This window comes from Diplotaxodon limnothrissa, linkage group LG19 (assembly GCF_057381915.1).
Source record: "Diplotaxodon limnothrissa isolate DT_005_m linkage group LG19, D_limnothrissa_male_GT1.1, whole genome shotgun sequence".
Taxonomy (NCBI): Eukaryota; Metazoa; Chordata; class Actinopteri; order Cichliformes; family Cichlidae; genus Diplotaxodon; species Diplotaxodon limnothrissa.
In genome coordinates this window covers 32,172,246-32,200,231 of record NC_140614.1, presented here as the reverse complement: position 1 = coordinate 32,200,231, position 27,986 = coordinate 32,172,246, and the positions used below count along the sequence as shown (strand labels likewise).

Genomic DNA, 27,986 nt, shown 5'->3' with positions numbered 1-27,986 from the left:
CAGAAAGTTAAGACAGCTATTCAGCTTTAGGTTTCAATAAACAGAAGTAATGGATGCAGTCCCTTTGAAATGTCACACAAAAGTCTACTTGTGCATATACTTAGCTTTAACTCTTCTCTTTTTTGTTTTGTATTCCAAAAGGTTTTCATTTTCTCCAGAGGATGTCTCTCTTTCAGTGGTTATCGACTGTTCACATTCATTTTCACAGACTGCTGGAATGTCGATGCTGGCCGAACGTTTCTTGCTAGAATACAATGGCCTAATTTTGCGTGCATTATCTGTCGTCTTTATTTCGTACTGGCATATACTTTTGCCTACTTGTTTTGTTTTTAAGACATTTGTATGCAGTTCATCTATCATTGCAGTAATACCCTCTGGAATGAATGCCCACTGTTTAACTGTGTCTAAAACAGCATTTAGTTTTCAAACTGCATCTTCTGTGCATTTTTTGTCTGTGCTTTCAACTACAGGAGTGTCATTCAAAGTTGATAGAGGACTTTTCAGAGAGTTTTTCATTTGTTTAAAATGGCTACAAGCCACCTTCAGGCAAGCACATGTGTTATAGTGAGAGAACGTACAACAAGTGCACTGAAGTGTTTCAGCCGATGCAAAAAAACACAGATTTCCAAACAAACTTGGCATTTTTATCACTTTCAAGTCCTCACAGTGTACAAAGTAATGCCTTTCTTTCACTGCAATTCTTGCCAAGGTCTGTTTCCATGTTTGGATAGATGTCATTGTCAGCCTCTGCTAATTTTGCAAGTAACACTAGATGCTTGCAAAGAAGTCCTCGTAAGCCATATGTACAGTTGCAGTAGGACTCAACAGGGCAGACATCATACACCATGTCTTCTCTTGACTCAGATGGGACTTGATATGCATTAACTCCATGGCTGTTCTTGACTGTAATTTTAAGAGCCCAACCACTTTCCATCAGTCTTGAAGCAGAGTCTGAAACTTGAGACAAGGTGTCAGCAAACCTGTTTTTCATGCGGCCCACATCTTGCAGGGTTTTTATGACTGAGAAGTAGTCGTCGGCCTTCCCTAGGAGCACTTCAATCAGATCATCCAGACGCCTATTCTTGTAGCCAGATAAAAACTGGTATTTCAGGCGGTGGAAAAATCTGAAAAACAGTTATTTGAAATGATTAGTAACTGTAATTGAAGGAATTTAAAGTTTTAATCAAGACTGTATTATTTTTTTAAAAATTGGAATACCTATTGCACACGTCTTTTATAAAGGAATGCTCTGTGCCGGTTTAGCTGATTTAGGCAAATCCACCTACTCTGTTTTTTGTTGTGATAACATAAAAAACGCTGCTAGAATTTAAAGGATTTGCCTAAAACCTGTTCTGGCAATGACATGACGAACCTACTCAGTTTAGCCTCTTGGATTAAAGCATAATATCTTTTTTTCAGCAATACAATTGAATGAGGTCAAAATAATAAATCATACCTTTCAATCACATTGTTTGTTTCAGAACGAGCGTGACTGAACCGACGGCCGTAGTCACACCACATGTGGCCAATGCCTTCCCAGTGCTTCTGAAAATACTGGCACACCAAAGGGTATTGCTTAAATGTCTGGCAGAACTCTGCTGATGTGGCTTTAAAGTCGTCCTCCTAAGAGAATTGGATGCAACAGAATATATTTCAATCCATTTAACAGACCTATTGAAATCTTTAATATTATGTATTGAAGCCCTTTTCCTTTTATTGAATAACATTAAGAATTTTAAGTTATTAATAATATGTCGTGTTTTTGTATTAAGAAGCAATTATTTCTTCCCTTACAATGGCTAAGAAGGAACACTAAACCTATAAGCATATTTGGTTTCAGCATCTGTCTGTGAAAGAATCCCACTCACAAGTTCTACTGCACAGTGGGTGACACAATGATGTTCTGCACAGCTTAAGTACTTGTTTTGATAAGCAAGATAAGAAGCCAGTTTTAGAAATTGTTTCAAAAATCTATTTTGTATCTCTCTGTAACTTTTTTTAGCAACTGAAAGTTATTATGCTCTTAGTGTAATCAAGAAATCAAAATGTGAAATAGACAAATTACACTTACAGATGTGCAAGCTTTCAGCTTACAAAAGAAAGAAATGATTTCATTTCTCTTTTGGGTGTTAGAAAGCCCATGGACCCCGGACTCTGATTTTGAAAGCCATCGATTAACAGCCTGTGAATGTAAGAGAAAAAAAGTTAATCTGGAGAGAGAGACAGAGGAGCAGCTGTACAAAAAGCATAAAAGAAAGCTGACGTCCAAAAATAACTTTGTCACTCACTGGACAAGAGGACCTGTGCATTACAGAAATCAACCAGGCAAACATATTTTTAAATGTCAAAAAGAGCTTTGGGAAGCAGCCACCAGAAGATGAGTGCACTGTGGTCTTAAATGGATGGACAAAGTCACTCAACATTTTATCCCTTTATATTCATTAACCTGAGTAGGTGAATATCACAATGAGGCAAATCATAACAACAGGACCCTGTTGTAAAAATGTGTTTCAGGTGCATCTTAGACAACGTGAAAAGAAAACAATGTGGTTTACCTGCAAGACATGGTACCAGCATAGAAGGATAGCTGACTCTGGAAAAACCTTCTGCAAAGCATTTATTTCCGCAAAGTCTTTGTCAACCATAAATGCTCTACAGAAAAAAAGAAAACACTAAATGAGATTAAACAGTATGAAAATGTTTTTGCTATCTCAAAGCACCACTTCAATGCCAAATTAAACATTTCAACTCACAAGTAGATATATAAAATACTGCATACAGCCTATAGGAATAACTTTAACAACTGGAAAGGAAAGTTTTTTGCAGCTCATGCTGCAGCTATAGCATTAGATTCTGGCATGTTATAACTTTTTTGAAAAGGAATTATTTCAAAATTAATAGCTGTCAATGTATTATTTACCTCGGGGAAGTTGGGAAATGCTCACAAACTATTCCAAGAACAGTTTCCAGGGTTTTCTGACTTTCGTTGCTGACAATAGCATAGGCCACAGGGACTCCATGCCCATGATCATCTCTTACAACAAGTGTGAATAAGGGAAATGAATACTGGTTAACGCAGTGCGTGGTGTCAACAAATACTAACTGTTTTGCATAGTTCTCCATGTTTGATTTCATTACAGGTGTCTGTAAAACAATCATTAGTTCTTGGTCAGATGTGTATGGTTGATAGAAGAGAACATGTTCTTGATGTTTTCCATTAAGTAAGGTATGTACACATTGACTGTCTCCACAGTTAAAGTGCTTCTTCCTCATCATGCAGGTTCTAACACTGTCAATGTCACGTGGTGTGACAAAATGCTCTCTGTTGTGAAGATCTCTGTGTCCATGTTCTTTGGCCCATTTATGACATTCGGTTAGTATGATGGCTGGCTTAGTTCCAAGGGAAAGCAGTTCCTCAATCTTCCTCCTCAAATCACTGGAAATATTGTTGAAATGTGCGTCTTTTGGGTCCGAAGGATCATGCCCATCATGCTTATCATATGTACGCTGCACGATGACTGTGTGGTCTTTCCAACATTTGAGTACTTTAAATGAAACATAGGCCTTACAGCCCACTGCTCTGTAGCTGTTTCGACTTTTTCCCCAGCTCTGATGCAGTTGAATTTGTAATAGTCTCTTTTCCTGTCTTTACCTGAGGCAACATTTAAACATTTATAATGTCCATGAAGGGTTAATGAGTTCAATTTTTCTAACACAACACTGAATGGGTCCTCCTGGCATTGTGACACATGCACACAAAGTTGTGTGTCTTTTCCAGTTCTTTTTTTTTCGTCATTCAGAACACTTCTTCTAATTATATCGTCCATTTCTGGTGGAAAAATAACGAAGGTTTAATTAGTCAATATTCATTAATTCATTTTAACTTGTTTTGGGGTTTTTTGCAATACAATGTAAATATTAAATATAATATTAAAAAATATATATATATAAAATAATATAAAACAAACAGGGGCTAAAAGAAGCTAAACTTTCATATGGTATGTCTCTGGCAACTTTAACATGATGTCCCAGGGACAACATCTACACGATGTCCCAGGGCAACTTCTACACGATGTCCCAGGGACAACATTTACGCGATGTCCCAGGGACAACATTTACGCGATGTCCCAGGGACAACATTTACGCGATGTCCCAGGGACAACATTTACGCGATGTCCCAGGGACAACATTTACGCGATGTCCCAGGGACAACATTTACACAATGTCCCAGGGACAACATTTACGCGATGTACCAGGACAAATTTGTAAATTTCTGGATTACTGTTAATCTCCATAGAATCAAGAACTCATGTCCAGTTTCACAGCTATGGACCAGTTAATTATGTTTCCAGGTGATAGTTTGATTCATAGATTCAGCACACAACCATAAGTCTAGGCCTTTTAGTCCAGATTCTCTTCACTTATGTTTGTAAAATGATCAGGGAAGCTACTGCAATTTTGCCTGACCCAACCCCCGGACCACGAAACACCCAAAAAGTTGGGGAACGCTGGTCTAGAGAACACTGGTTAGCTAATGCTGTTGTCAAGTAGCCTATCGCTAGCAAACAAACAGCAAGCCAAGTGAGGAACATATGTATAATGCTTACCGTTTATTAAAGGAAAGTATCCTAAATTGACTTCAAATTCGGCGGACAGGCGGCGGTTTTTCGCTTCTTCACTTGTATTTCGAAATACTCGAAGGCGGGTATTTCGAAGTCGCAAAGGAATGACGTCACAAGAAGGTGATTGGTCACTTGCAATGTTGAACCTGGAACAACATTAATTATGATGATGTGGGAACAATGCTGACACGAGGAAATCAGATCGTCCTCTTGTCACAGCTGGCGAACATCATCTAATCATGCCTTCCCTATTTTAGTAGCTGCCAGGGCCGGAGACGAGAAAGAGCAGAGACTCGGAGCTGACGGAGCAAAAGCATGAGCAGCGTTAACGAGCCGTTAAGCACTGAGTGCGAGGGTGTTTGAGGATTTGCTGTAAAGCAATTAGGACTGTAGAAGTGTCATGTGGGGAAGTGGGAGAAATTGTCAAACACGAGCATAAACAACATATAGGTCATTTCACAATATGCCATAATAGCTTATTGTGATACTCATCTCTTAACACTCTACTGTTAATACAACATGTTAACATTAGACAGCCTTCACCTTTGATATATTGGGGTATTTTTGGTATTTTGCAGTATGAATAATTGATTCTTGATATCCTCCTGTTGACATCTGAATCTCAATGAGATTAACTGAGCACAAAGATTCAGTTGATTTATATATTTTTTATTGAACTTTCATCTCCTTTTAGAAACACGTATTGCAGACATTTCTATTAATGTGAACATTAATCAGGATTAGTTTTCTTAAACATTCCTGATTATTAAGGAGTATATTTGCAGTGCTGCAGCTATTTGAAGTTCGTATACTCTGACAATGAACAGCTATGGGTAGAAGGTGGGGGAGGGCAGCTGAAATGAGCTAGGCCACCATCTGGCCTTATAATTATATGCTGGGAATAGAAAAGAGCAGATATTGTCGCACACAACACTGCTAATAATCTCCACTTGAACAGTAGACTGTTGAATCTAAGCTAATATGTCATGTCTGATATCATAATGTAAATATACAGTCAAGATTCTGCAAAATGACTGATGGATGTGTATTTGACTCAATGATATGTAAAGCAGTTTATAATGTTTGTGTAATGTGTTTAATCAATCAGTCAATCAATTACTGATATTACTGATCTCAGCCCATTATGTGTATAGAGCACGCTTCTCCACAGAATCAATTTCTTCTATTCCAGCGTCTCCACCACCACGAATGAGACCAAAGAGCTGTCAAAGGACGTCAGGGATGAGAGTGTAGAGTTGCACACGGCTGGAATGGACTATAAGAACATCAGCAGGAAGCGTGGTGACATGGTGACCATTGCTAGTGTGATTATTCGGAAACAGAAAATATAAAATGACCATCAATCACCTTCTGGGTCATTCCAAAACTACAAGGGAGATGCTTGTTTATTATATGAAGGGAAGTTAGACCACAGTCACCAAGACGACCACATAATGGAGTGAAATCATGGTGCACCCATAGGGTCCAATCACTCAAGAAGGTGCATCTTTAGTTTGCCAGTGAACATCTAAATGATTTAGAAAAGGCGTGGGAGAAAGTGTTTGGAGGAAGAGGGATGATGTTCTTTGGATCGCACTCATCATTTCTCTTCCTCCAAACACAGTAAAGTACAGACATGTAGATTAAAGACATGTAGATGAGAACCTCCTTCAGAAATGTTATAATGAGCTGTGAATGGGTCAGCATGGCAGTGATCCAACACATACAAAGGCAGTAAAGGAGTGTCTAAACAAGAAACATGTTAAGCTCATGGAGTGGTCAAGCCAGTCTCCACACAGCCCTGTAGAAAATCTGTGGAGGGAGCTTAAGTTTCAAACAGCAGCCAAGATACCTAAAGGATTTCTGTAAAGGGGAGTTGGCCAGAATTCCTCCTCAGATGTGTTCAAACCTCAAGACCAACTACAGGAAACGTCTTACCGCTATGCATACCAACAAGGATTTCTCCACCAAGAACTAAGTCATGTTTTGCTTGGATATTAAATACTTATTCCACTCAGTGACATCCAAATAATAGTATAACTTTTATGTAACGTGTTTTTTTGTTTCTGCATTTTTGGTTGATATTCTGCCTCTCTCCGTTACAAAGAAACTACCATAAAAATCAGAGGCTGTTCATTTCTTTTTACTGGAGCAAACTTACAAATTCAGCAGGTGATTAAATCATTTTTCTGCCATTGTAATATACCACAGTACAACAAAGAACATCATGTTCTATTTGAGAAACCACACTGAGATTTCTCATATCCAAGCTGCTGTGATTGTAGGGGATAAAATGTATTTTGAAGGCGACCCAACTCCGCGGACTTGTGGGAAATATAGTTTCAGCTCCAAAAACATGACATATGCAAATCAGCTTTGTGTTGGACCAAGTTACTTCAATTACCATAGGCCTTTGCTTTACTGCGCCTGCGCTGTAGATGTTTTCCCCGTGCATGTGTGTAGGCGAATCACGTGTGGAGAAGCGGTTGGTTGTCATGTCTCTGCCGTAGCAGAGTTCCGTGCTTGGTTTAATTATCTGCTTCCAGCTTTTGCTATACTTTCTATTTCTTTTCCCCCCTCATACCTTTTTTTAAATCGAAGAATGAGCGAAAACGATGACATCGAAGTCGACAGCGATGTATGTCTTTTTGTTTCTTCTAGAAGTAGCTAGCCAGTTTGTTAGCTACACAGTAACTCACATTCCTCTCAAAATATGCTATTTGATTGTGCTAGCTAGTTAGCGGGGGTTTCTCTGGGCTAGCACTAGGTTTTGAAGCCTGTATGGAGATAGCTGTTAGGGGGGGCGTTTGAGCTCTTAATTGCTGGCTTTCAAATGAAAGTCGCACACGGAACTGGTGAATAAGTTGGGTAGCCTCGCTACGACATTTGTCGTTTATTTGGGGCAGCTCAGCAAAATAAAGAGGGCTGTTTTATGCTCTTATAACTTAAATCACTCGTTCTGGTGGACCGTATTCCTGCTGTCACGTGATCAATAAAACTTGAAATAAAACGCTGTGTTAAAACTGCAAATATGGAAAAAAAAAACATAAATAAAACCAATCATAAACAGCAGTTAAGCTCTTCCAGGACACAAGGTCAGCTCTTCTGAGAGGTGAACTGACGGCTTGCTTGGACATAATGTTCCTTTCAGAAATATAACACGGTTCTGTCGGCTATACCACGCATGCTTTTACTATTTATTTAGTTTAGATGCTAAATGCAGCCCTTGTTTATTCGTTGCATAAAAGGGTAATCCCTTCACGTCTACCTAGATATAGTTAGCATACTTGACAGCTAGCTGGTTGAAATGTCGTGGTTGGTTGTATCTTTAGCTCTGACGTGTGATTTAAGTCAGGCTATGATGCACACACATTTAATACAGCAAACCGAGGCTCAATGAGAATACAGTACTCGATGTTCTCCTATCGTACAACTGAATTCATGTCATGTTATTGTGTTTTCTTGATTATAAGCCCGGCGATTTATTCAGTATTTCTCTGCAAGCCCTTGTTACCTGTTAAATTGTGGTTTCTTGCTAAAAATCCAGCGCTGTAGTTGCATTACAACTAACCACTCTGCCAATGTATCAGTACGCCCACTGTGCGTGCAGGTTTGAATTCCTCGTGTTGCAATAAGCAGTTGCATTTTCCCACCCCAAAGTGCGATGTGGTGTTTTAATTGAGCATGAATCTGAGAACATGACCTAAATATGGCCACATATTTCTCAGAACTATGGATTCCAACTCTAGTGTAGATCCTATTAGAGCCACCTATACATTTACTGTAAGGCTTCATAAGCTCTCATTGTGCCGTGCATCTAACGCTACTGAGCCATTAAGTTTAGAAATGCTTCCTAAAAACAGTTTTCAGCAAAGGCTCAAATTTCACATCCATATTTCAAGTGATGAGCTTTAACTTTGTGAGGCAGATTGTTTGTATTTGTCTTTTGTTTATGTTTGTTTTGATGTATATGTTTGTCTTTTGCATTTTGTGTAGTTTTACATGATGTGTTCACGAGATATTAGCAGTTTTAGTCAAATCTGCCATGTTTGAATCTACATTTTTACGTTGATATCCATTGACATGTAGTGTTGCTCTTACATAAACAAAGAAAATGAAAGTAAAATGTTCCTTCTAATCTCTGCCAGTACCTAAATTAAAAATGATCCGTTTTATACTAACTTTAATATCTGGCCTAGCAACATGTTGTAATGAGTGAGATATAGATAGATAATAATAGATTGGATTTATATAGCGCTTTTCGAGACCCTCAAAGCGCTTTACAATGCCACTATTCAGTCACTCTCACATCCACACACTGGTGGAGGCAGCTACAGTTGTAGCCACAGCTGCCCTGGGACAGACTGACAGAAGCGAGGCTGCCATATCGCGCCATCGGCCCCTCTGGCCAACACCAGTAGGTGGTAGGTGAAGTGTCTTGCCCAAGGACACAACGATCAGAACAGAGTGAGCTGGGGATCAAATCGGTAACTTTGCGGTTACAAGATGAGCTTCCCAACCCCTGAACCACGGCCGCCCAGATAGATAGATCGATACACACTCTATTGATCTCACAAGACAAAGTCCAGCGACAGGATACAGAATAGAAATAGTACAGTTAGTGAGTTAATAGTTAAAGTAAAACCCTCACTTAGTGAGAGACATCTTTTATCAAATATATACAACAGTGAGAAAAAAAACCCTAAAAAATAAGAATGAGGTTAATTTAAAGAAGAGCAAAAAGCTACAATAATACCATACCAATATTTGAATTTACCTGATCTACATCCCGTCTGTCCAGTTCTGGGTTGTGGATGGGGGAGCTGGAGCCTATTCTAGCTGCCATAGGGCAAGAGGTGGGGTACAGACTGGCAGTCTTTTGCAGCGCCAACACAGACAGCCAGACAACCATTCGCGCTCACATTCACAGAGAAATGGGGAGAACACGCACAGGTCCTGGGTGCAAATCTAGCCGCAGCCTTTCCATATAGAGTTTGCATGTTCTCCCCATCTCTTCATTTGGAAAATTTTCACACATATTTGTAATCACTACATTTAAAAGCTAGTTATTAACCACAAACGGATCTTACATGACTCTTAGTGACTCACGAAACAAGGAACACCTTGTTTTAAGACAAAAAATTGGATTTTTTATCTATCATCCAGTCCGTGTTAAGAAAAAAAGGCAAAGGAAGAGTTGAGACTGAGTTAATGTTGAATTTTAGTTATGACTAAGATTTGCTGGTGCAACCCTGAAAGCAAACATATCGTGTCCTTGTAAATACTTCCAGCACAGGTTCCTGCTTGTGTGCATATATTGATATTAACCCAGATACACGCAATAACCGTCTAAAGATGAGGCCTTCTCTTACTGCAGTTTAAATCACTTCTGTATGGCCTGGTAAATGGCCTGTATTTATATAGCGCTTTACTAGTCCCTAAGGACCCCAAAGCGCTTTACATATCCAGTCATCCACCCATTCACGCACACATTCACACACTGGTGATGGCAGCTACATTGTAGCCACAGCCACCCTGGGGCGCACTGACAGAGGCGAGGCTGCCGGACACTGGCGCCACCGGGCCCTCTGACCACCACCAGTAGGCAACGGGTGAAGTGTCTGTATGTTAAAGAAGCGGACGTATGTAGTTTTTTTGTAAATGACCTAAACTTTCTCTCTCCCCTTTGCAGGCAGACAAGCGAGCACATCACAATGCGCTGGAGCGTAAACGCAGGGACCACATTAAAGACAGCTTTCACAGTTTACGAGACTCTGTGCCTGCACTACAAGGGGAGAAGGTGAGGAAACTATCTATATATTGCCATAGACCATTCATATTGTGCCCCAGAATCCAGATCTATGCTCGTCATCTCTCCGTCATGCCTAGAGGAAGGAGGAAATTGTTATTTGTAGAAACAGATGCCTCGCCAAATATTAACGACGTGTCTGATAATGATTCACAAGATCATTCATCTCGTTGGTGGATTTTAACAAGCTTGTAGACACTGCTGTCAAAGCAAGCAGCTCTGTAAACTCTGGCAGCTTTGCCAAATAAATGCTGGATGAAGAGTGATGTTTCTGCTTATGCTGTCCATTTCATATTTAATACTATTCAAGTTCAAAAGGCAGTTAACGTACAGTTGTTGTGTCAACATGGAGATGAGATCATTTTCTCCTCTGTTAAGCCTGATTTGTAGTACTGTGTTGAATCCCAGCTGCTTTATCTTCGTTTGCTTTTAACTTGTACCTGCGCTGGTCTGCCATCACAAGTGAAACTGAAGCTGATAATGCTCAACCTGGAGTTAATAGATATGCAGTGCTATGCAAATCTAAAAGCCACCCCTCATTTCTTTATATTTTGCTAGGAAAATGGGAAATTCTGTCGAAACACGTGCAAACATACATGAAAGTACAGTATGTAAGTTAAAAACAGAGTCTGTACAGTTTTAATGAGCTTGAAAATCACTATGTGGTATGACGGCTTTTATTCTTCAGCACAGCCTGAACTCTCTTAGGCAGCTTTCTTATAGTAGTCTTCAGGAATAGTTCATTGAAAGCTCTTCTCTGGATGTTGGCTTTCTTTTGTTACATTTGCTGTCACGATGATCCAACACTGCTTCAATAATGTTGAGGTCCAGCCTGTGGGGAGGCCAATCCACGACCGAGAGTGTTGTAATTGCGTTGTTTTCTATCCTGACTGAAATGCAGGTCCAAATAATGACAGAGCCTTTACGGATTGCTGCAGCCACTCACTCTTTTACCTCAGATTAATACTGAAGATGATTTAGACCAGAAATTTCTAATTTGAATTGATCACTGCCCACTGCCACTGATTTTCAGTCTGGTTAGTAATCTGTATACTGTGTTAACACTGCATATTTCTAACAAACACAGTCGCTGTTGCTCAAGTTTGCATTGCTGCAAAGTTGTGGCATCAACATTTGTGGTCAGCCTGCGCTGTTGGTTTAATACGGTACTACAAAACAAGCGTTGACCCATCTGCCCGAGGTCGCTGACTCCTGGAATAGTTCTTGTTAACTTCTTATTTGAATCCAGATTAAATTGCAACACACTCTGAACTGTGTATAACAGATTCATGCACTTTATTGGCTGCTTTTTCACACGGGCCTCACAGAATTCTGTTAAACAGGCTTCCCGAGCACAGATTCTAGACAAAGCCACGGAGTACATCCAGTACATGAGACGAAAAAACCACACCCACCAGCAAGATATTGACGATCTAAAGAAGCAGAATGCACTGCTGGAGCAGCAGGGTAAGCGGTGCTCTTGTTAAATAAGTATCGCACATTTTTGTCACGTGGATTCAATCTCAGATGCCGTAAACAACGTTTGTTTCTATCTTTGTGTACGACTTGCAGTTCGTGCACTTGAGAAGGCCAAGGGGAACACTCAGCTCCAGACCAACTACTCTTCTGATAGCAGCTTGTACACAAACCGCAAAGGGAGCGCCGTGTCCGCTTTTGATGGTGGGTCCGACTCCAGCTCTGAATCAGAATCAGACGAGACACCAAACAGGAAGAAGCTGCGCCTGGAGCTAAGCTAGATTTGGGTGGACCCCGGCTCCTTAGACAGACTCTTTTTACCCACCAGCCCCAGCTCCTCTTGCCTGTCCGCACTGAGCCCTGCCTTCTTGCGCTAGCCCAGGAGACGAGGTGGAGATCGTGTGTGAGAGAGGTGCTATTATGTATAAAACGCTTCTACCTTCTTTTATCCTTCTGGCAAGCATCCTGTCACTCCTTTCGTGGCCCAGCAACAAAGTTAAAAATCCCCAAATTGAGGCAGCTCTGCAGATTTGAAGGACTTTATGCCTTTCAGACCTCATAATAACCATTCATATATGTGGAGATGACAAGACTTGAGTAAAGCTACAAAAATAACCTTTCCCTATTGGTTGTTTTGGTCAACCTCTCCAATCCGGTGGAGGTGTGAGACTTTTGACAAACGGTAAGGGTAGGAATACCTTACCTTTTAATAATAATAATATTAATATTTTTCCAGAAAAGAATGTGAAGTTGCTTTTGGAAAAACAAACCCTGTCTGTTATGCAAAATGCAGCCCTCCTTATTCTGTGTAGTTGGCTAAAAGTTTTGTCTTTTGAAATGTTGTGTAATCAAAGAAATCCCTCTATTTATAGTCATGCACCAAGAAGAATTTCTTACCCTTATATCTATATACCTATATAATCTGATGTCTGAACTCCCATTATGTTTGGCTTGATATTTCAAAGTTTCAGCTATTTATTTTCCTCTATTTTTAATATTTTTAAATAAATTGTGGTTAAAAAATCCCCTCATTGATATTGAATGTTGCACAATGCAGTTAAAGGCATTGTCCTTTATTTTTGTCGATGGAAGTTCCTTTTCAGTGTGTGGTATATAACACTGTATACTCTTAAATGGTGTCGTTTCTGCAAAGAAAAGCCTTCCCTTTGATTTGCCTGTGCTGGGAATGTTTCTCTTTTTTTTTGCAGAGATAAATTAGTGTGTACCTTATAAGATTTGTTTGTTCCATTCCATGGAAATTACAGGTATGTTGTACATACTGCCAACGGTTGTCTTGCAAGATAAGGCATACCTTTATTATGAAACTATAAATAAACTATTTTATCCATTTTGGATGAATTTGTGACTCCTGTGTTTTTAATGTAAAAAAAATAGCCTGATTTTTGCACATTAGGCATCCCCAACAGCATCCTTTTTTTGGTGTTAAATGCAGGTTTAGTTAAAGAGCCAGTTAATTCAATAATCTGGCAGGTTTAATAGGATTTGAGAATCAGAATTTGCTGATGGAATTAAGGTAAATGATAAGAAGGATTTGTTGAAACTTTGGTAGAAATAAACCTTTAAATGTTCCTAGATCACAAGGACTGGATTGGCTACACACGGAGATATATGTGTTTGTCTTTTCACTCATATTTAGAGATAAAGTAGAAAATATGAGCATCGAGGAACATATAAACTTTTATTTGCGACATAAAATGACATCAATCATTGTTTAAATATTGAATTTAGACTTGGGCCAGTGTGATGTGTCCTGACGCTCCCTCTACAGGAAACAACGTTCAAAGACGCAGGTTGTGTGCTGCTTTCCAGTGCCGTAGGAAATTGCAGGCGTAACCAAGAACGACATGTAGGATGGTGAAGTACTACTGAAATATTTGAAGGTGATAGTAAAGCACACGACGAACCACAAAAATGTTAGAAAAACGTTCCAAGACATCTGACTTTGTAAAGTGCATCAAGTGGCGCTCTTTGAGTTCAGCGTGAAAGTTTCCGAGGGGCCTTGAACGCATCACCCAAGCAGAGGACAAGCAGCCAGTTTCAAGCGCCGCATCAGACAGGCATGTTTTTTCATCATCGCTTAGTTTTGGGTCATGGCTAAACAGTACGACTTCTTGTTCCGGCTGCTCATGCTCGGAGACTCGGGGGTTGGGAAGACTTGCATGTTGCGCCGGTTCACGGAAAGTGACTTTGACACTACACACATTTCCACCATCGGTAAGCCATCCAACAGGTTTTCAGTGAAGCTTTCTCCAAAACTCATATCAGTTTTTTTCCCCACAGGTTGAACCAGTTAAACACCGGGAAATTCTTTTCCCTGGATGAATGTAGATGCAGGGTTTTAACATTCAGAGCATTTTATTTTAGCTTTCCCATTTGTTCAGAATATAAAAGTGGGCCTACTTATAGGATTAAAGGGCCTCAAGTTCAAACAGCCTCACATGGGAAAGTTTGCCTAGAAGGCTTTCTGTTGCCCACGCTAAAGCACAATGAAAGTATAAGATGGAATGTTTTTGCTTAATTAAAGGTTAGACACGTAGAAGAGGTCTGATAAATTACGTCTCTGTCACGAGCGTACTGGAAATGGGAAGGGAGACGACTATTTCTTCTGCTCTCAAATTATTTGATATGCTATCTTATATCTTTTCCCCCTTGATTGGAACTTGCGGATTGATGAGGCCATTAGTGCTTCATATCAGTACTGCCACTTTTCCTGATTGTGTCACATACTAATGAGTTGGAACAAAATGTGGTAGGCCCTGTTTACCTGTTAGACTGTGGAGCATAATCAGGGTCAAGTCACACCAGAAAATGCAGAGTGGAAAGGCTTTACATGGGATTTGGATATTTGGAATTGCTAAAAGAAAATCACCAGCCGTGCCTTTAGATCTGCATCAGGCAGTGAAAGAAGCGCTGGAACAAAAGGATACCGATATGCAGGATGAATGGACAGCTTTGCATATATTACATAAACGCAGATTCTTACATGATAAAAGTGAACAATTGCAAAAAGAGGAAAGCCATCCTTAGGGCGAGACAGAAACGGGCTACAGGAGGAGCTCATTCACAGACACTGAAAACAGTGAGATTGGGATTTGATTGTTATGTAAAGTAGGTGCATTTTCAGATTCAGTAGCACCTCGTCGTTTCACTCAAACTGGGCTAGGAAGCTGCATCGCCAACAAAAATGTATTTATGGTCAATGATCATATGAAATGCCTGACAGAAAACTTTTTTATGAGCACAATGTTGGGATTGGATTACAGAGTTTATTGATTCCACAAAGTGTGGTGGCAGCGTAACGGAAAGAAAAAAACAAAAACTGTTCAGGGTTTAATGTTAAATGTAACAGAGCCAAATATGGAAGGAAACAGAGAACAGATTCCAAGTTGTCCAATTGATCAGAATCACACGTTTCCTTTTTTTCCTGCTCTACTTCTTTCCTATTCTAACTTCAATCATGCCACTAGTGTTAAAAAATCTTATAAATATCCATCACAGGAGCCAAATGAAAGGATCTCTTCAGTCTTTTCATTAATCTTATCTTGCAAGATATATCGACAGTAGTATAGTCGTCATAGTTGTAGTGTCATGGCTTATTGGCACATTGGACTATAACAGAAACTATTGAATTTGCTAATTTCGGTCATGCTTTAGTTGTCGGGCCAATAACCTCATGCGACTCCAGAATACTTTGCTATACAGAGGAGTTCATGGCCGACTTAATGACTGCAAGGTGCCCAGGTAAAACAAGCCCAAATCATCACCCCTCCACCACCGTGCATGACAGATGGTAAGAGGGGTTCGTGCTGATATGCTGTGTTTGTTTTTTGCCAAATGTAGTGCTGTGCATCATGGCCAAACATCTCCACCTTGGTCTGGTTTGTCCAAAAGACATTGGAGGTGTGATGGTTAGTACGATCTGGGTTCTTGCTGCCTCTTACAGCAAGAATGTCCTGTGTTCAAAGCTACTGGCTGGTTGGTCTCTCTGTTCCTGCAGGGGTTCCTTCCAGGTTCTTTGCCTCCCCCCCACAGTCCAAAAGTTTGGTGATTCCAAACTGGCCCTAGGACGGATGCTAATTTAGGCATGTAGGCGATCGTGGCTCAAGAGTTGGGAGTTCACCTTGTAATCAGAAGGTTGCCGGTTCGAGCCCCGGCTTGGACAGTCTCGGTCGTTGTGTCCTTGGGCAAGACACTTCACCCGTTGCCTACTGGTGGTGGTCAGAGGGCCCGGTGGCGCCAGTGTCCGGCAGCCTCGCCTCTGTCAGTGCGCCCCAGGGTGGCTGTGGCTACAATGTAGCTGCCATCACCAGTGTGTGGATGTGTGGATGACTGGATGTGTAAAGCGCTTTGGGGTCCTTAGGGACTAGTAAAGCGCTATATAAATACAGGCCATTTACCATTTAGGGTCTGAGATGTAGCTCTAGGGTTGTTGTTTTTTTTTTGTTTGTTTTTTTTGCCATTTTCTGCCACTGAACTTGGGTTAAACTTACTGTGATGTCTACTTCTGGGATATGCGACAGATCAGCAAACCTTTCATAACTTCTGGCTTTATAGATGTGATGACACTTGTTGATGATCAGTTAAGTACATCTGAGTACACTTCCTCACAGGACTGCAGAGAGTCTTTAACATGACTGTACATAGTGTAGGATCAGAAATGTTTGTCTTTGAGTGGATTTTTGCTTTGCTAGCATGATGAAAACTAAATAAGAAGTAGATTAAAAGAACTAGTTGAATAGAAACCAGCAAAGTTACGTTGCAAACCTTTATTCTCTCTCCTAGCACAGAAATCCCTCAGTGTCGTTTACACCTGTTTAGATAACTGTATCTCCGAGGAATCCTCAATGAACCTCAGGGACATTTGTTGGCAGTTTGTGATTGTATTTTTGGAGGTTGCATCCCAGCTTACATCTGTATTTGCATTTTCTTTGTTTTGGTCAGGAATTGATTTTAAGATGAAAACACTGGAGGTAGATGGAACCAAGGTGCGAGTACAGATATGGTAAGTGACATTTTTCTTTCATTGCATTCACACTTGCTGCCATGGGTGATTCCCTTTTGCTGATATGTGTTTGGTCCTCCATGCAGGGACACAGCTGGTCAGGAGCGCTATCAGACCATCACCAAACAGTACTACAGGAGGGCGCAAGTATGAGCAGCCAAGAGTAAACTTAGATTTCTGTAACGCAGCTTTGATTCCTTAGTCCTCTTTCCACTTTTTATGCAGGGTGTCATCTTTGTCTACGACGTCACAGACAAGCTGTCCTTTAAGCACATAGCCGAGTGGGTCAGTGATGTGGATGAAGTAAGGCAATAAGCACTCTGTTCGCTGCCCTTCGCAGCTGTCCAGTATTTGTGTTCTGGCTGACTGAACTTTAGCTGCTTGCTAAACAATCAGTGGCTTAGAGTGACTGACAGGATGATGAAGTCCACTATCCCTGTGCTTGACTTCAGTTTTTGTTGTTTTCTTCTAGTATACTACCCAAAAAATGGAGACCATATTGGTAGGAAACAAATGTGATGATTCACTCAGGAGGGAAGTGTCAAAGAACCAAGGAACCAAGGTTTGATTGAGCCTTATTTTCCGCTGTGCTTTAATTAGTATATTATTGATTTTAATTTGGAGTTTGTGTTTTAAGTACTCAACATCATAATATACAGACTCCCATATTGTAAGTCAGTCTCCTGGTGGCCTCCAGTTTCTTCCATTAAACTTCCTTAAACTTGATGATGATTACTGTAATACCTGCGCTGGAAAGCTTTGTGTGTTTCATAAATGTCACTTAAGCTGCCAGATCAGCTCGAAACACAGTCTACACAAACAATCCACACACTGCATACAAATTCAACCTGTCTGTCGGGCAACTTGGCAGCTCGATTCGAGAAATGTGCGCACAACTATCTCTGTGCTGGCAGGCTCTTAGTTGTTTCTATTGCTCAGACAGCCTCAGGCCTTTTTACCACAAAGACACGGTGAAGACTTGAAAACACTCCCAAATAAAATCCGGACGGTTGTACAGATCATGTGTGTGATGAGTAGTTGTTCATGTTGTAGAAACACCAATATGAACTCTTTCTGACCCTGTTAAATTAGACGATGAATTACAGCCAAATGTCATTCATCAGAATGAACGTTCCTCCGAGCTCTTCACACAGACCAGGACCATCTAGATACTAAATACTACAAAATATTCAGTTATACTAGACTCAGTCGCTGCTCTCATGTTGGGAATAATGTTGACTTTATTTTTGAGGTTTTAAAAAAACACTTTTGCATATTTGAGAAGAACTTTTATTGAGAAAATATGCAATATGGTTCTGGCATAACTTATTTCAGGGAGAAAAGGCTTTTAGAGGCACTACTATCAAAGTCCCAGCTTCCAAAAACTAATGGCTGATACCAGCATGTCTCTTAAAATAGAATACTGTTCAACTGGTTAGGCTGAGACAGACAAACGCTTCCTCCCACGTTTAAAACATTTAGTGAAATCTTTTTAAAAATCATATCGCTAAATAAGATAAACTTTTTATAAACCTCTTACTGCATGTTATAATATTAACACAGCACACAGCAAAGCCTGAAGGATACACCTACATCCATGCAAGTGCATAATATGTATAAATCTTCACACTGTTGACACCCTGTGCTGTTTAATCAGTATTATTGTGCCAGAGTATCGCCTTTGCATTTAATTGATTTTTTTAAAATTATATTTATATAGTTTTGGAGAAAAAAGGTATAAAATAGTTTTATTATTTCTAAAAATATGCGCTTCAATTGTCTGTAGTTAGCAGGATCCTATGGGATGGAGTTCTTTGAAACCAGTGCCTCCAAGAATATCAACATCAGTGAGGTAGTGGATTTTCTTGGCAACATTTTTTTCTGGGTAATTCCCCGCCGCATTCTTTTGTTTTCTTTCTTCCTTCTTCCTCCAGTCATTCGAACGTCTGACAGAACTCGTGCTACAGGCTCACAAGAGGGACGTGGACAACCTGTTGGGATCTCTGGACAGCTATCTGGATAAGGCAGGTCTGGAGGAAGACAAAGAGAGCACAGTCCCTCACCTTCCTCAGAGGAGCTGCGCCTGTTAGAAACAAGATGGCCATCATGGTGCCACAGCTTATAGTTGAAGGCGCTCTGACTTGATTCGGTCCCCCTCTGCCCTCTTTGTGGATGCTGTGACTTGTTGGCCCAGGGGTTTAATGAATGGGTTTCACTTTTTGCAAGTTTTTTTTTTTTATCACACTGTGTTAAATGCATTTAGAAGCAGCTACCAGCAGAGGGCCAATTTTGTTCCATGATCGCTGAATCTTAAAGCTGCTGAGGTTCCCGGAGAACACGGTTTTGTGTAATAAAACTATCCATACCCACAATTTCCTCCTTTAAAATACAGGTTTGCACCGAGCAGCTGCTTCGTCACTTGTTCTTCATATTTTGTTAATATATATTTTTTTAAAATTGAATAATTTGGTTGGTGCTGTAGATGAATTGTGGATTCAAATCAACAATCGTTTATTTGAGGAGGGCGGAGGAAGAGGATGGAGGCAATGACGAAGAAGCCGGAGGACAGAGCTGAATTATTTACACCTCGAAATTCAAACCCAGCAGGGGTGGAGTTATTTACATAATTACTCTGTCGTGCCATGTTCGAAGACCTTGAATGCTTGCTCATGCATTATCATCACGAATGTGTGCATTTGCGTTACAAATGTGATTGGCATTGTGTGCTAAAGGAGTGTTACCGCTCTTTGAAGTAATGTACTCAGGCTCTGCCAAGTTGCCACTTGTATGTAATTTTTTTTAAATGATATGTGCAGGTTGTTACAAAAAAAATAACAAAACCACTGTACGGGTTAATAAATTAAAGTTTTCATATTAAAGCTAATGAGATGTGTCGGGACCTTGCTGAGTCATTACATTAGAATGCAAGGAGTGAAGTCCTGAAAGAGTTCAGACAGATTCATTCATTTTTAATCACCCTCCGTGAAAGACGGGGGATCATGTTAAATTTTTGATGACAGAGAAAACTGATACATGTTACAGAGATGCCGTAAAGTAGGAAGTACGTGCAAGTTTTATCCCTAAAACACTCTTTGAGAATATAATTACATTCACTTCAAGAAAGTCAGTTTACTTGATAAAACTTTAAAAATCCTGATAAGAAGACAATTAGTTACGTTAATCTATTTCGGACTTCTTCAGAGTATAGGATGGCAGATGGAGATCACTTTCCCGCAGGGCCATTTGATCCTTGTCAAAGGCAACTTTCTGCCCTAAATGAATCAGGTGACCAAGCGCTTGGATACAGGCAGCTCGAGATCCCCTCTGCCTCCACTGTGGCAGAACCAGAGGACGAGATGACGTTCATCGCGAAGACTTTCTACGACCTGAGGGCCACCACGCTGGAGGGAGACTCTGTGGACTTCAACGTCTTCAGAGGACGGGTGGTCCTCATAGAGAATGTGGCCTCGCTCTGAGGAACCACCACCCGGGACTTCAGCGAGCTCAACCAGCTGCAGAGCAAGTACCCCCATCGGCTGGTGGTCCTGGGTTTTCCTTGCAATCAGTTTGGCTATCAGGTGAGTTCAGCAGCAGAGTTTGAAGTCACTTAAAAACCTCTAATGTATTACTTAATGTACCAGTTCTGTGTTATTGTTGTTGTCACAGACATTTTCCTTTTCCCAATCCTACCTGGGTCTGGTTTGAGTTAAAGTCTGACTTGTATTATTGGCATTAGTGTATTTCCTCTTTCCTAAAGCAAGTTACGGGAATTGCATCATTTAATAGTGTGCAAACTGTATCTGGTACTGATGGTTTGATACTGAAGTAGGATTTTAATCATCTTCGCTATCATAGTGAAACCAATGAATGCTTGTGCTCTGCAGGAGAACTGCACCAATGGTGAAATCCTGAATTCACTGCAGCACGTGCGTCCAGGTGGAGGCTTCAAGCCCATCTTTACCATCTTCGAGAAGTGTGACGTCAATGGAACAAATACCCACCCAGTTTTTGCCTATCTGAAAGACAAACTCCCCTATCCCGATGACGACCCAAATTCTCTCATTCAGGACCCCAAATTTCTGGTTTGGAGCCCCATCAGCAGGACGGATATCTCCTGGAACTTTGAGAAATTCCTCATTGGGCCAGAGGGAGAACCCTTTAAGCGATACAGCAAAAAATTCCCCACCATTGACATAGAGCCTGACATTCAAAGACTGCTAAGATTAACTAAGACCTAAGAATAGCCTCCATCTCTTAATGACTTCTCATCCATAACTCTCAAAGCTGTCATGCTGTCCTCCACACCGTTGAGTCTTATTAAATGAGGGTGATGTTCTAAAACAGAATAAGGGAATATCATCGGAAGCCTTATAAGTGCTTAACAGTTGTGGATGAATGAACAGTGTAGTTAAAAGTTTACACATATGTACATTATGCATGAGGCAAATGATCACTTTGATGTTTTTTGTTTTGTTTTTTTTATCACATCCTTTTGTTTCTTGTTCTTTTCCTGTTCGTCCAGCAGATGGTGCTGCTGATTTAATCCTAAACTTCTCTCGTGAATTAACATTCATCAGACACACATAATGTTTGCACTGGAATAAAACCTTCAAACCAAATTCGTCTCCCACTGAGGTGTGATTTTTAATTGGACCATATATAAACATAAAGATGCGCTCCACTGATGTAAGCACGACCAAAATAGAGCTGGAGTAGGCATAATAATGAAGCTTTAAATACAGTGGGGAGGATGTGGAATTATTTGAAACAGCCTTTCAAAAAATTCACAGCGCAATCTTCTAATTATGCTTCCTCTTGCCCGATGAATCCCTTTTTAAAATTATCTCAGAGCCTCCCACACTAATTTTCCAGACCTACATTTTTAAAGTAAAAACATGCTGAAACCATGCAGCTACATGAATGCTTTATCACTACAGTGACACCTTAAGACAAACCCAAAGTCATCCATGTAGGGTAAACAGTGACCTCGTTACCTGTGTTATGACCTGCCATGCAGCTTTAGCTTTTTATGCAAAGTCTGCACTGTTTGCAAGGCCTGCTTTGCAGGTTCGCGCAGGGCTTTGTGCACATATGCTGACATCTACGTCAGCACAACAGGCCACACGGCGACCTCATGGCAGGTGGGTACAACACTAAAGCAGGGCCGGCCCGTGGCATAGGCCGTATAGGCAAATGCTAAGGGCGCCGTCCATCAGGGGGCGCCACGCCAGTGCCACAAATGTTGAAAAAAAAAAAAAGTTGGTACTATTATTTCTAAATACAAAAAATAATCCCACGTTAATTAAAATGCAAAGTAAAGCTTATTTAATAGAAATATTATTTGTTACAACATTACACTACACTGCTGATGTAGGGGGGCGCCACCTAAAATCTTGCCTAGGGCGCCAGATTGGTTAGGGCCGTTTCTGCACTAAAGTGATACTTTTCACGGGTTTTACTTCCACTTATAGTGGCTGTGGTTATTGTAGTAATACTTAGTCTCGTTGCATATTATATTTACATATCCATGCTGTCGTGATGCGCCAGGGCATTTGATTTCCCTCAGTGTGACTGCAAGGAAAAGCTTCACGCCCGTTGGGGAGAAGCAAGAGGAGCAGCGCAAGGGGCCTCTCCTTAAACCCTCTACACTGCTCCCATCTACTCACAGCTTGCAGAAAAATATCACCAAAGATCAGTTATTTTCAACAGGTGACTCACTCTCCCTCCATCCATCCATCAATTCGCTTCCGACTCTAAAAGTTCGTTTAAAGACAGCTTTAGTAAAAGCTCTGAACACACTAAGAAAAATATGGACTCCTATAGCTTTCCAATTCAATGAAATGCTTTTAAAATTGCACACTGACCCTGCAACAGTGGGCTGTAGGTCGCAATACACAGTTTGCAACGTGGATACGTCATAAACTCAAAAGGGCTTTTTGTTTAACCAATCAGATTTGACTGATGATTTGAAACAATTGAAACTGAAGTCGATTTAGATAATGGTTCAAAGGTCAAACCTAATGGCCTTAACTGTCTGTTTCACATTAAACTCCGCAGCAGTAAACATGCACGAGCGGTGTGACTGGAGCGAGCTTAAAGAGCTTTGGGCTAAAACATGACAAGTTTCATCTGCTATTGAATAAACTGCGTACTTTTTAACCTGGGGTCACTTGAAGCAGAGTGAGACTTCTTCGTTTCCCCTCTGACCATCCACTCACTACAGGTGAGCACTGTTGCCACGGCAACGTTTGCTTTTCCCCCCGCTAAGCCTTCTCGCGAGACTCCGGGGCAGAAAAGAGAGGGAGAGGGAGAGAGAGGGAGAGGGGAGGCTGCCTGAATGATCTCATCCCTCCAGCAGCTGCATACCGCAGCGAGGCAAAGCCGTAACTTTCTATCAAACTTCCAAGTTGCCGTTCAGAGGAAGACGTCGGGCCGTCCTCGGTCTGAACCGGAGCCAGCACGTTTTTTTTGTGTGTCCCCCCCCCCCGCGAGGGCAGCCAACAGAGCTGCTGCGTAGTTTGTGTCTCGGACTTGGAGCACCTTGTTACGAGTTGAAACAAAAGGGGGAGAGGAAAGAAAAGCAAGACTGCTTCGTGTTGTGTGACAACCACTATGAGAAAAGGTGAGTGGCGTTACGAAGTCATGCGCGGGGGTGCCTGTGTTCCAGATCAACTGGCGTTTAGATCAACTGGCGTTGGTCGAACAGATGTGTGGCAGTCTTGCGTTTCAGTAGCTCCTACCGACAAACCAGCAAAAAAAACGGCAAATGTGTCACATGTGACACTTGTGAGGTTATCTCAAACACACTCCGTCAGTCTTGATGCTGTTGAACAACAAAATGTTTAAAATGTGGCGAGTTTACCTGGTGATATCCTCGTGCGCGACGCGATCGCGAAAACAGCAAACAATTAACACCACGCCGATGTTGTTCACAGGACAGCAAGAGTAAACGATCGGGAGACTCTTGTCGTCGTTATCGTTCCCCTCGCACGGTTTATTTCTCCGGTTTCAGCGTTTTTGCTTCACAACTAAAGCGAGCAGTTTACTTTGTGCACTAACATGGACTCGAGTCAACCAGCGCCACCTCTGGCCAAGTGCCACAGCCTACAGCCAGATCAATCTGTGACACACATCTGCACCACGTTTGAATTCGTTTCTTGCACAACACATTTGTACCTTTCAGTTGTGTCTGTTTGTGCGTCATGCAAATGAACCTTTGAAAAGAATGAAATGACACCAATATTTCACTAGTGTTGTAACATCACATGTCGTTAGCGTAGTCTGTCTGTGTCTTTTCTCTGAGAAAAAACATTTTAGAGTTGGTTGTTATATACAGTCTGTATAAGTGTGGTTAATCTAATAAACATTTATAAGGAGATGGCAGTTACTGTGAATGTACCGCAGGTGAATAGTAATAAACAGTCAGACAATGACTCTGACAATCTCATTAAATCTTGCAGACTGAATGCACCTTCTGTGGAAAGTGGTACCACACAGTGTGTGTGGACTTTCCCTGTGCAGAAGGCGACTACAAATGTTGTGGGTGCTAAATAAACAGTAAAAAGTGATCCCTGTTGTCTTTGCTTACTGATTGTTTTTAGTGTTGACAATCCACATTGCTGCCATTGCATCTTTCAACATGTTTGTGGGTAGATTTGAATGTACCAGGGGTAAGTGCAGCCACTCAGCCTCTACTCAATGTGATCATAGCAGCAGGTGAAGATGTGTCACAAGTTAATCTAGTAGTGGGCTATGGTATTTGGCCACAGATGGCAGCAGTGGACTGACCTCCATTTGAAACTGCTCTAGCTGCTGTGTGATAGTGGATCTGCTACAAATTGAAGATCATAGGCAAGTTTTGGAAATGAACCCTTGTATTATGTTGAAGAACAAAAAAATGACATTGATTTTGTTGCGGGTCATTTAGATCCGTACTGTGTAAATCCACTCAGAATTGTTCAAAAACTGCAATGAAACAATAGCAACTTTATTTCCCATCAGATAAACATGTAGAACACAGACATACAACAGTTAGACTTTCCATAACTATTGTAGGAACAATTTGGTTTTTCGTTCTTACAAACACATTTCTTTTGAACTTGCCCAACGTTCTCAGTTTTTCAATGCTCAACATTTTCAATTTTGTCCACATGATGGACAGAATGTAACGGTGTGCTTTCTGCAGATGTACTTCTTGCATTTCTCACAATACGTGCTTGTTTTAAAACAGGAATCTTCCTAACTAAGATTTAAAACAAAAGATTGCGTCTCCTCCAGTCTCACAAACAGATGACAAACCAAGCGACACACCTGAGTCACTGACTTTATATATAACTACCAACTCTCCAGCCATGTTGATGGATTGCCTATATTGGCTGGAAATATTAATTTCCAGGGAAAGGACACAGGCAGATGATGCTTACAGGATGTGATGTGACGACACTAATGAAATATCGATGTGTCATATTTGTCCAAGGTGTATTTCATTGTTATGGGAAAAGAGAATATCAAAATCATGATGACCAATTGGAGTGGTGATTTCTATGACTTTGTGTATATAATTTGGAATTTTGTACAAATGTAGGCCAATAAGGAATATATGATATCATTTCATTCATTTCAAAGGTTTATTTGCATGATTCACAGACAGACACAATTGAAAGGTACAAATGTGTTGTGCAAGAAACGAAATCAAACGTGGTGCAGATGTGTGTCACAGGTTGATCTGGCTGTAGGCTGTGGCACTTGGCCAGAGGTGGCGCTGGTTGACTCGACTCCATGTTAGTGCACAAAGTAAACTGCTCGCTGTAGTTGTGAAGCAAAAACGCTGAATTCGGAGAAATAAACCGTGCGAGGGGAACGATGACGACGACAAGAGTCTCCCGATCGTTTACTCTTTGTGTCCTGTGAACAACAACGGCGTGGTGTTACTTGTTTGCTGTTTTCGCGATCGCGTCGCGCATGAGGATTTCACCAGGTAAACTCGCCACATTTTTAAGCATTTTGTTGTTCAACAGCATCAAGACTGACGGAGTGTGTTTGAGACAACCTCACAAATGTCACAGATGACACATTTGGCGTTTTTTTGCTGGTTTGTCGGTAGCAGCTCCTGAAACGCAAGACTGACACACATCTGTTCGACCAACGCCAGTTGATCTAAACGCCAGTAGATCTGGAACACCTGCACCCAACATCTGTGTGAGGAGGACAAAGCACATCCTCGTGCCGTGTGAAGGTGCAGGGGGAAAGCCAGTGCGCAGTGTTATTATTGTTATCAGAACTAATGGGGCTGGCGTGGTGAGGCTATCAGGGTGGCTGTCAAAACATATCCGCTGCGTCGCCGTGTATGTCAAGGGCATTGTTCTCTGCGATTCACAGGTGGCATCGTTCAAGCCACATACTGGAGGATATACGTCTGTCACCACCCGGAAAAAAAATTCCGAGGTGGCGTATCCCGCGTTGTTGCCACACGAGAAGGCTTGTCAGGCACCAGGTGATTGCCACATCTGTCTTGAGAGATTTGTTTACAGCCTGCCCTGGCTCAGCATCTGCTTGTATAGATTAGGCCACCAGGGCTCTCTGCAAGTCATGCCCCCCTCCCTCCACGCTGAGTATCCAGTGCCATTCTTGATGAGATTATCAGTTTATTTCTGCCTGATGTGGATGTGTGGAGTGCACTCCAGCCTCTGTGTCCAACTGTGCTCACATAGGCTGTTTTGGAATACAGAGGGCATGCACACCAGTGCAGTGGTGGCAGCAGCGCGTGTGAATAGGAAAGATCTGGTAATGAAGGGCTGGGAGTTTTGTTTTGACAGAAACAAACAGACCTTAACCTTTCAGAGTTTACTTTCACAGGGCAGCGTTGTGTCCAGAGGGGGCCATGTTTTACAAAATATCAACTACAGTGAAACGGTTACAAGTAAGCAGGTAGGGAATTAAATACAATAGAGGGGTGGCTGCTCATAACTGAATCATGGTGTGTGAGTGTGTGTTACAGAAGCACTGTTTATTGCAGTTGGACAACTTGAGTCAGGTGAAAAAGGGGAAACTTTGTAGTTTGGTTTTGGGCAAGGATCTGGGATTTTTAGCATTCTTGATAAGCTTAGCTGACCCGACCCACTGTGGCTGGCATGACTGATCATACAGCTTCACTTCCACTTTTACTGCTTAGTTACTCTCAGTTTTGTTCCTTTTTTGCCTTCTGCAAATACATTGGATTGCTTCTTGCTTTTTTTCTATTGTTATTTTTATTATAGATGATGAAAATGATCTTGTTGGATGGGAAAAAATACTTGCTCTGTTTTATTTCTTTCACTGTGTGGGCCTGTAACGGTTCATTTGGGGATGAGAGGCTAGTTCAGTTGATAAGATCTGCCCAAAGATTTGGATGAGACTACTTTCAGAATAGATAACTCTGCTTGTTTAGCAGAGTCTCTGCTTCTCACGTTCCTTATCAGCATACGTAGTCCTCCCCTTGTTTTATTACTGGAGGACAGTGTTGCCATTTTCACTTTGTGTTGCATCTCTCGCACAACAATTGTTGGTGTTCTTCATTCGTAGTAGGGTCTTTTCTATAACGTGCCCGCACGTTCACACAAGGATGCTTCCTGTTGCTAAATTGAGCTTATGTTATCATTGTCTCCTGTGCATTGGCTCGGAGGGAATAGTTTGAGCAAAGATAAAAGGGAACAACAAGAGAAGCATTGTGCTGATTTATAATTTGTTACTCTGGAATGTGTGCGCTGCAGATATGCTAAGTGGTCTTCATAACATGCTTAAATTAACTGTTTATATTATACAAAGAAAGATGAGGTTAGTATTATTATTATTTTTTCATTAATGCTCAGGTTCAAAGTGCATCAGCGCTCTTAAAGTCGATACTGACTGAACTCTATTCATTGTGGTGTGGTGACTCTTACCGTCACAAAGTCATTTCTGAGACTGTGACGCCTGCGCACACACCTCTCGCACTGGACAGCAAAATAAACAGACCTTGAGATGCATCCCTGGATAAAAAGTGGTGTACCAATGTGGTCAATGTCAGTTACAAGGCAGA

General features: G+C 41.1%; 5 protein-coding genes across 7 annotated transcripts in view; 4 read left to right on the top strand and 1 right to left on the bottom strand.

Moving 5' to 3' along the window:
- Position 1: 1 nt before the first annotated feature.
- LOC146612600 (uncharacterized) lies at positions 2 to 4,816 on the bottom strand. Of its 2 annotated transcripts, XM_085343317.1 has the most exons (6): positions 4,608 to 4,816; positions 2,921 to 3,829; positions 2,556 to 2,652; positions 2,072 to 2,182; positions 1,457 to 1,623; positions 2 to 1,124 (listed from the first exon to the last, which is right to left on the bottom strand). In XM_085343317.1, the coding sequence occupies exons 2-6, from the start codon at positions 3,274 to 3,276 to the stop codon at positions 662 to 664; spliced, it is 1,194 nt and encodes a 397-aa protein (XP_085199443.1). In that variant the 5' UTR covers positions 3,277 to 3,829; positions 4,608 to 4,816; the 3' UTR covers positions 2 to 661. The 2 variants fall into 2 exon arrangements, with proteins under 2 accessions (XP_085199443.1, XP_085199444.1); XM_085343318.1 differs by lacking the exon at positions 4,608 to 4,816 and having other exon boundaries at positions 2,921 to 3,878.
- Positions 4,817 to 7,097: 2,281 nt separating this feature from the next.
- Positions 7,098 to 13,190, top strand: LOC146612599 (protein max-like). 2 transcript variants are annotated; one of them, XM_085342356.1, is made up of 4 exons: positions 7,098 to 7,260; positions 10,315 to 10,422; positions 11,775 to 11,898; positions 12,004 to 13,190. In XM_085342356.1, exons 1-4 carry the CDS (start codon positions 7,225 to 7,227, stop codon positions 12,186 to 12,188), a joined length of 453 nt encoding a protein of 150 aa, XP_085198482.1. In that variant the 5' UTR covers positions 7,098 to 7,224; the 3' UTR covers positions 12,189 to 13,190. The 2 variants fall into 2 exon arrangements, with proteins under 2 accessions (XP_085198482.1, XP_085198481.1); XM_085342355.1 differs by having other exon boundaries at positions 11,760 to 11,898.
- Positions 13,191 to 13,968: 778 nt separating this feature from the next.
- LOC146612598 (ras-related protein Rab-15-like) lies at positions 13,969 to 19,542 on the top strand. Its single transcript, XM_085343753.1, has 7 exons — positions 13,969 to 14,142; positions 16,870 to 16,930; positions 17,017 to 17,077; positions 17,156 to 17,233; positions 17,403 to 17,492; positions 18,717 to 18,782; positions 18,865 to 19,542. Exons 1-7 carry the CDS (start codon positions 14,019 to 14,021, stop codon positions 19,018 to 19,020), a joined length of 636 nt encoding a protein of 211 aa, XP_085199879.1. The 5' UTR covers positions 13,969 to 14,018; the 3' UTR covers positions 19,021 to 19,542.
- Positions 19,543 to 20,286: 744 nt separating this feature from the next.
- On the top strand, positions 20,287 to 21,168 carry gpx2 (glutathione peroxidase 2). Its single transcript, XM_085343485.1, has 2 exons — positions 20,287 to 20,508; positions 20,815 to 21,168. The coding sequence occupies exons 1-2, from the start codon at positions 20,287 to 20,289 to the stop codon at positions 21,166 to 21,168; spliced, it is 576 nt and encodes a 191-aa protein (XP_085199611.1).
- A 2,110-nt stretch (positions 21,169 to 23,278) lies between these two features.
- Positions 23,279 to 27,986, top strand: part of LOC146612596 (signal-induced proliferation-associated 1-like protein 1) — a 39,801-nt gene continuing 35,093 nt past the window's right edge. The window contains exon 1 of the mRNA XM_085342556.1: positions 23,279 to 23,552. The gene's annotated coding sequence lies outside the window, so the exon portion shown is untranslated. The remainder of the gene's footprint in view (positions 23,553 to 27,986) is intronic.

Excerpts from the sequence above, each read along its gene's own strand:
- LOC146612600 (XM_085343317.1), bottom strand. The coding sequence starts at position 3,276 with ATGATGAGGAAGAAGCACTTTAACTGTGGAGACAGTCAATGTGTACAT. Across the intron at positions 2,653-2,920 it reads CATTTCCCAACTTCCCCGAG|AGCATTTATGGTTGACAAAG; the intron begins GTAAATAATACA and ends TTTTTTCTGTAG. Across the intron at positions 2,183-2,555 it reads GCTGGTACCATGTCTTGCAG|GCTGTTAATCGATGGCTTTC; the intron begins GTAAACCACATT and ends TTACATTCACAG.
- LOC146612599 (XM_085342355.1), top strand. The coding sequence starts at position 7,225 with ATGAGCGAAAACGATGACATCGAAGTCGACAGCGAT. Across the intron at positions 7,261-10,314 it reads ACATCGAAGTCGACAGCGAT|GCAGACAAGCGAGCACATCA; the intron begins GTATGTCTTTTT and ends TCCCCTTTGCAG. Across the intron at positions 11,899-12,003 it reads TGCACTGCTGGAGCAGCAGG|TTCGTGCACTTGAGAAGGCC; the intron begins GTAAGCGGTGCT and ends TACGACTTGCAG.
- LOC146612598 (XM_085343753.1), top strand. The coding sequence starts at position 14,019 with ATGGCTAAACAGTACGACTTCTTGTTCCGGCTGCTCATGCTCGGAGAC. Across the intron at positions 17,234-17,402 it reads GGGTCAGTGATGTGGATGAA|TATACTACCCAAAAAATGGA; the intron begins GTAAGGCAATAA and ends GTTTTCTTCTAG. Across the intron at positions 18,783-18,864 it reads AGAATATCAACATCAGTGAG|TCATTCGAACGTCTGACAGA; the intron begins GTAGTGGATTTT and ends TTCTTCCTCCAG.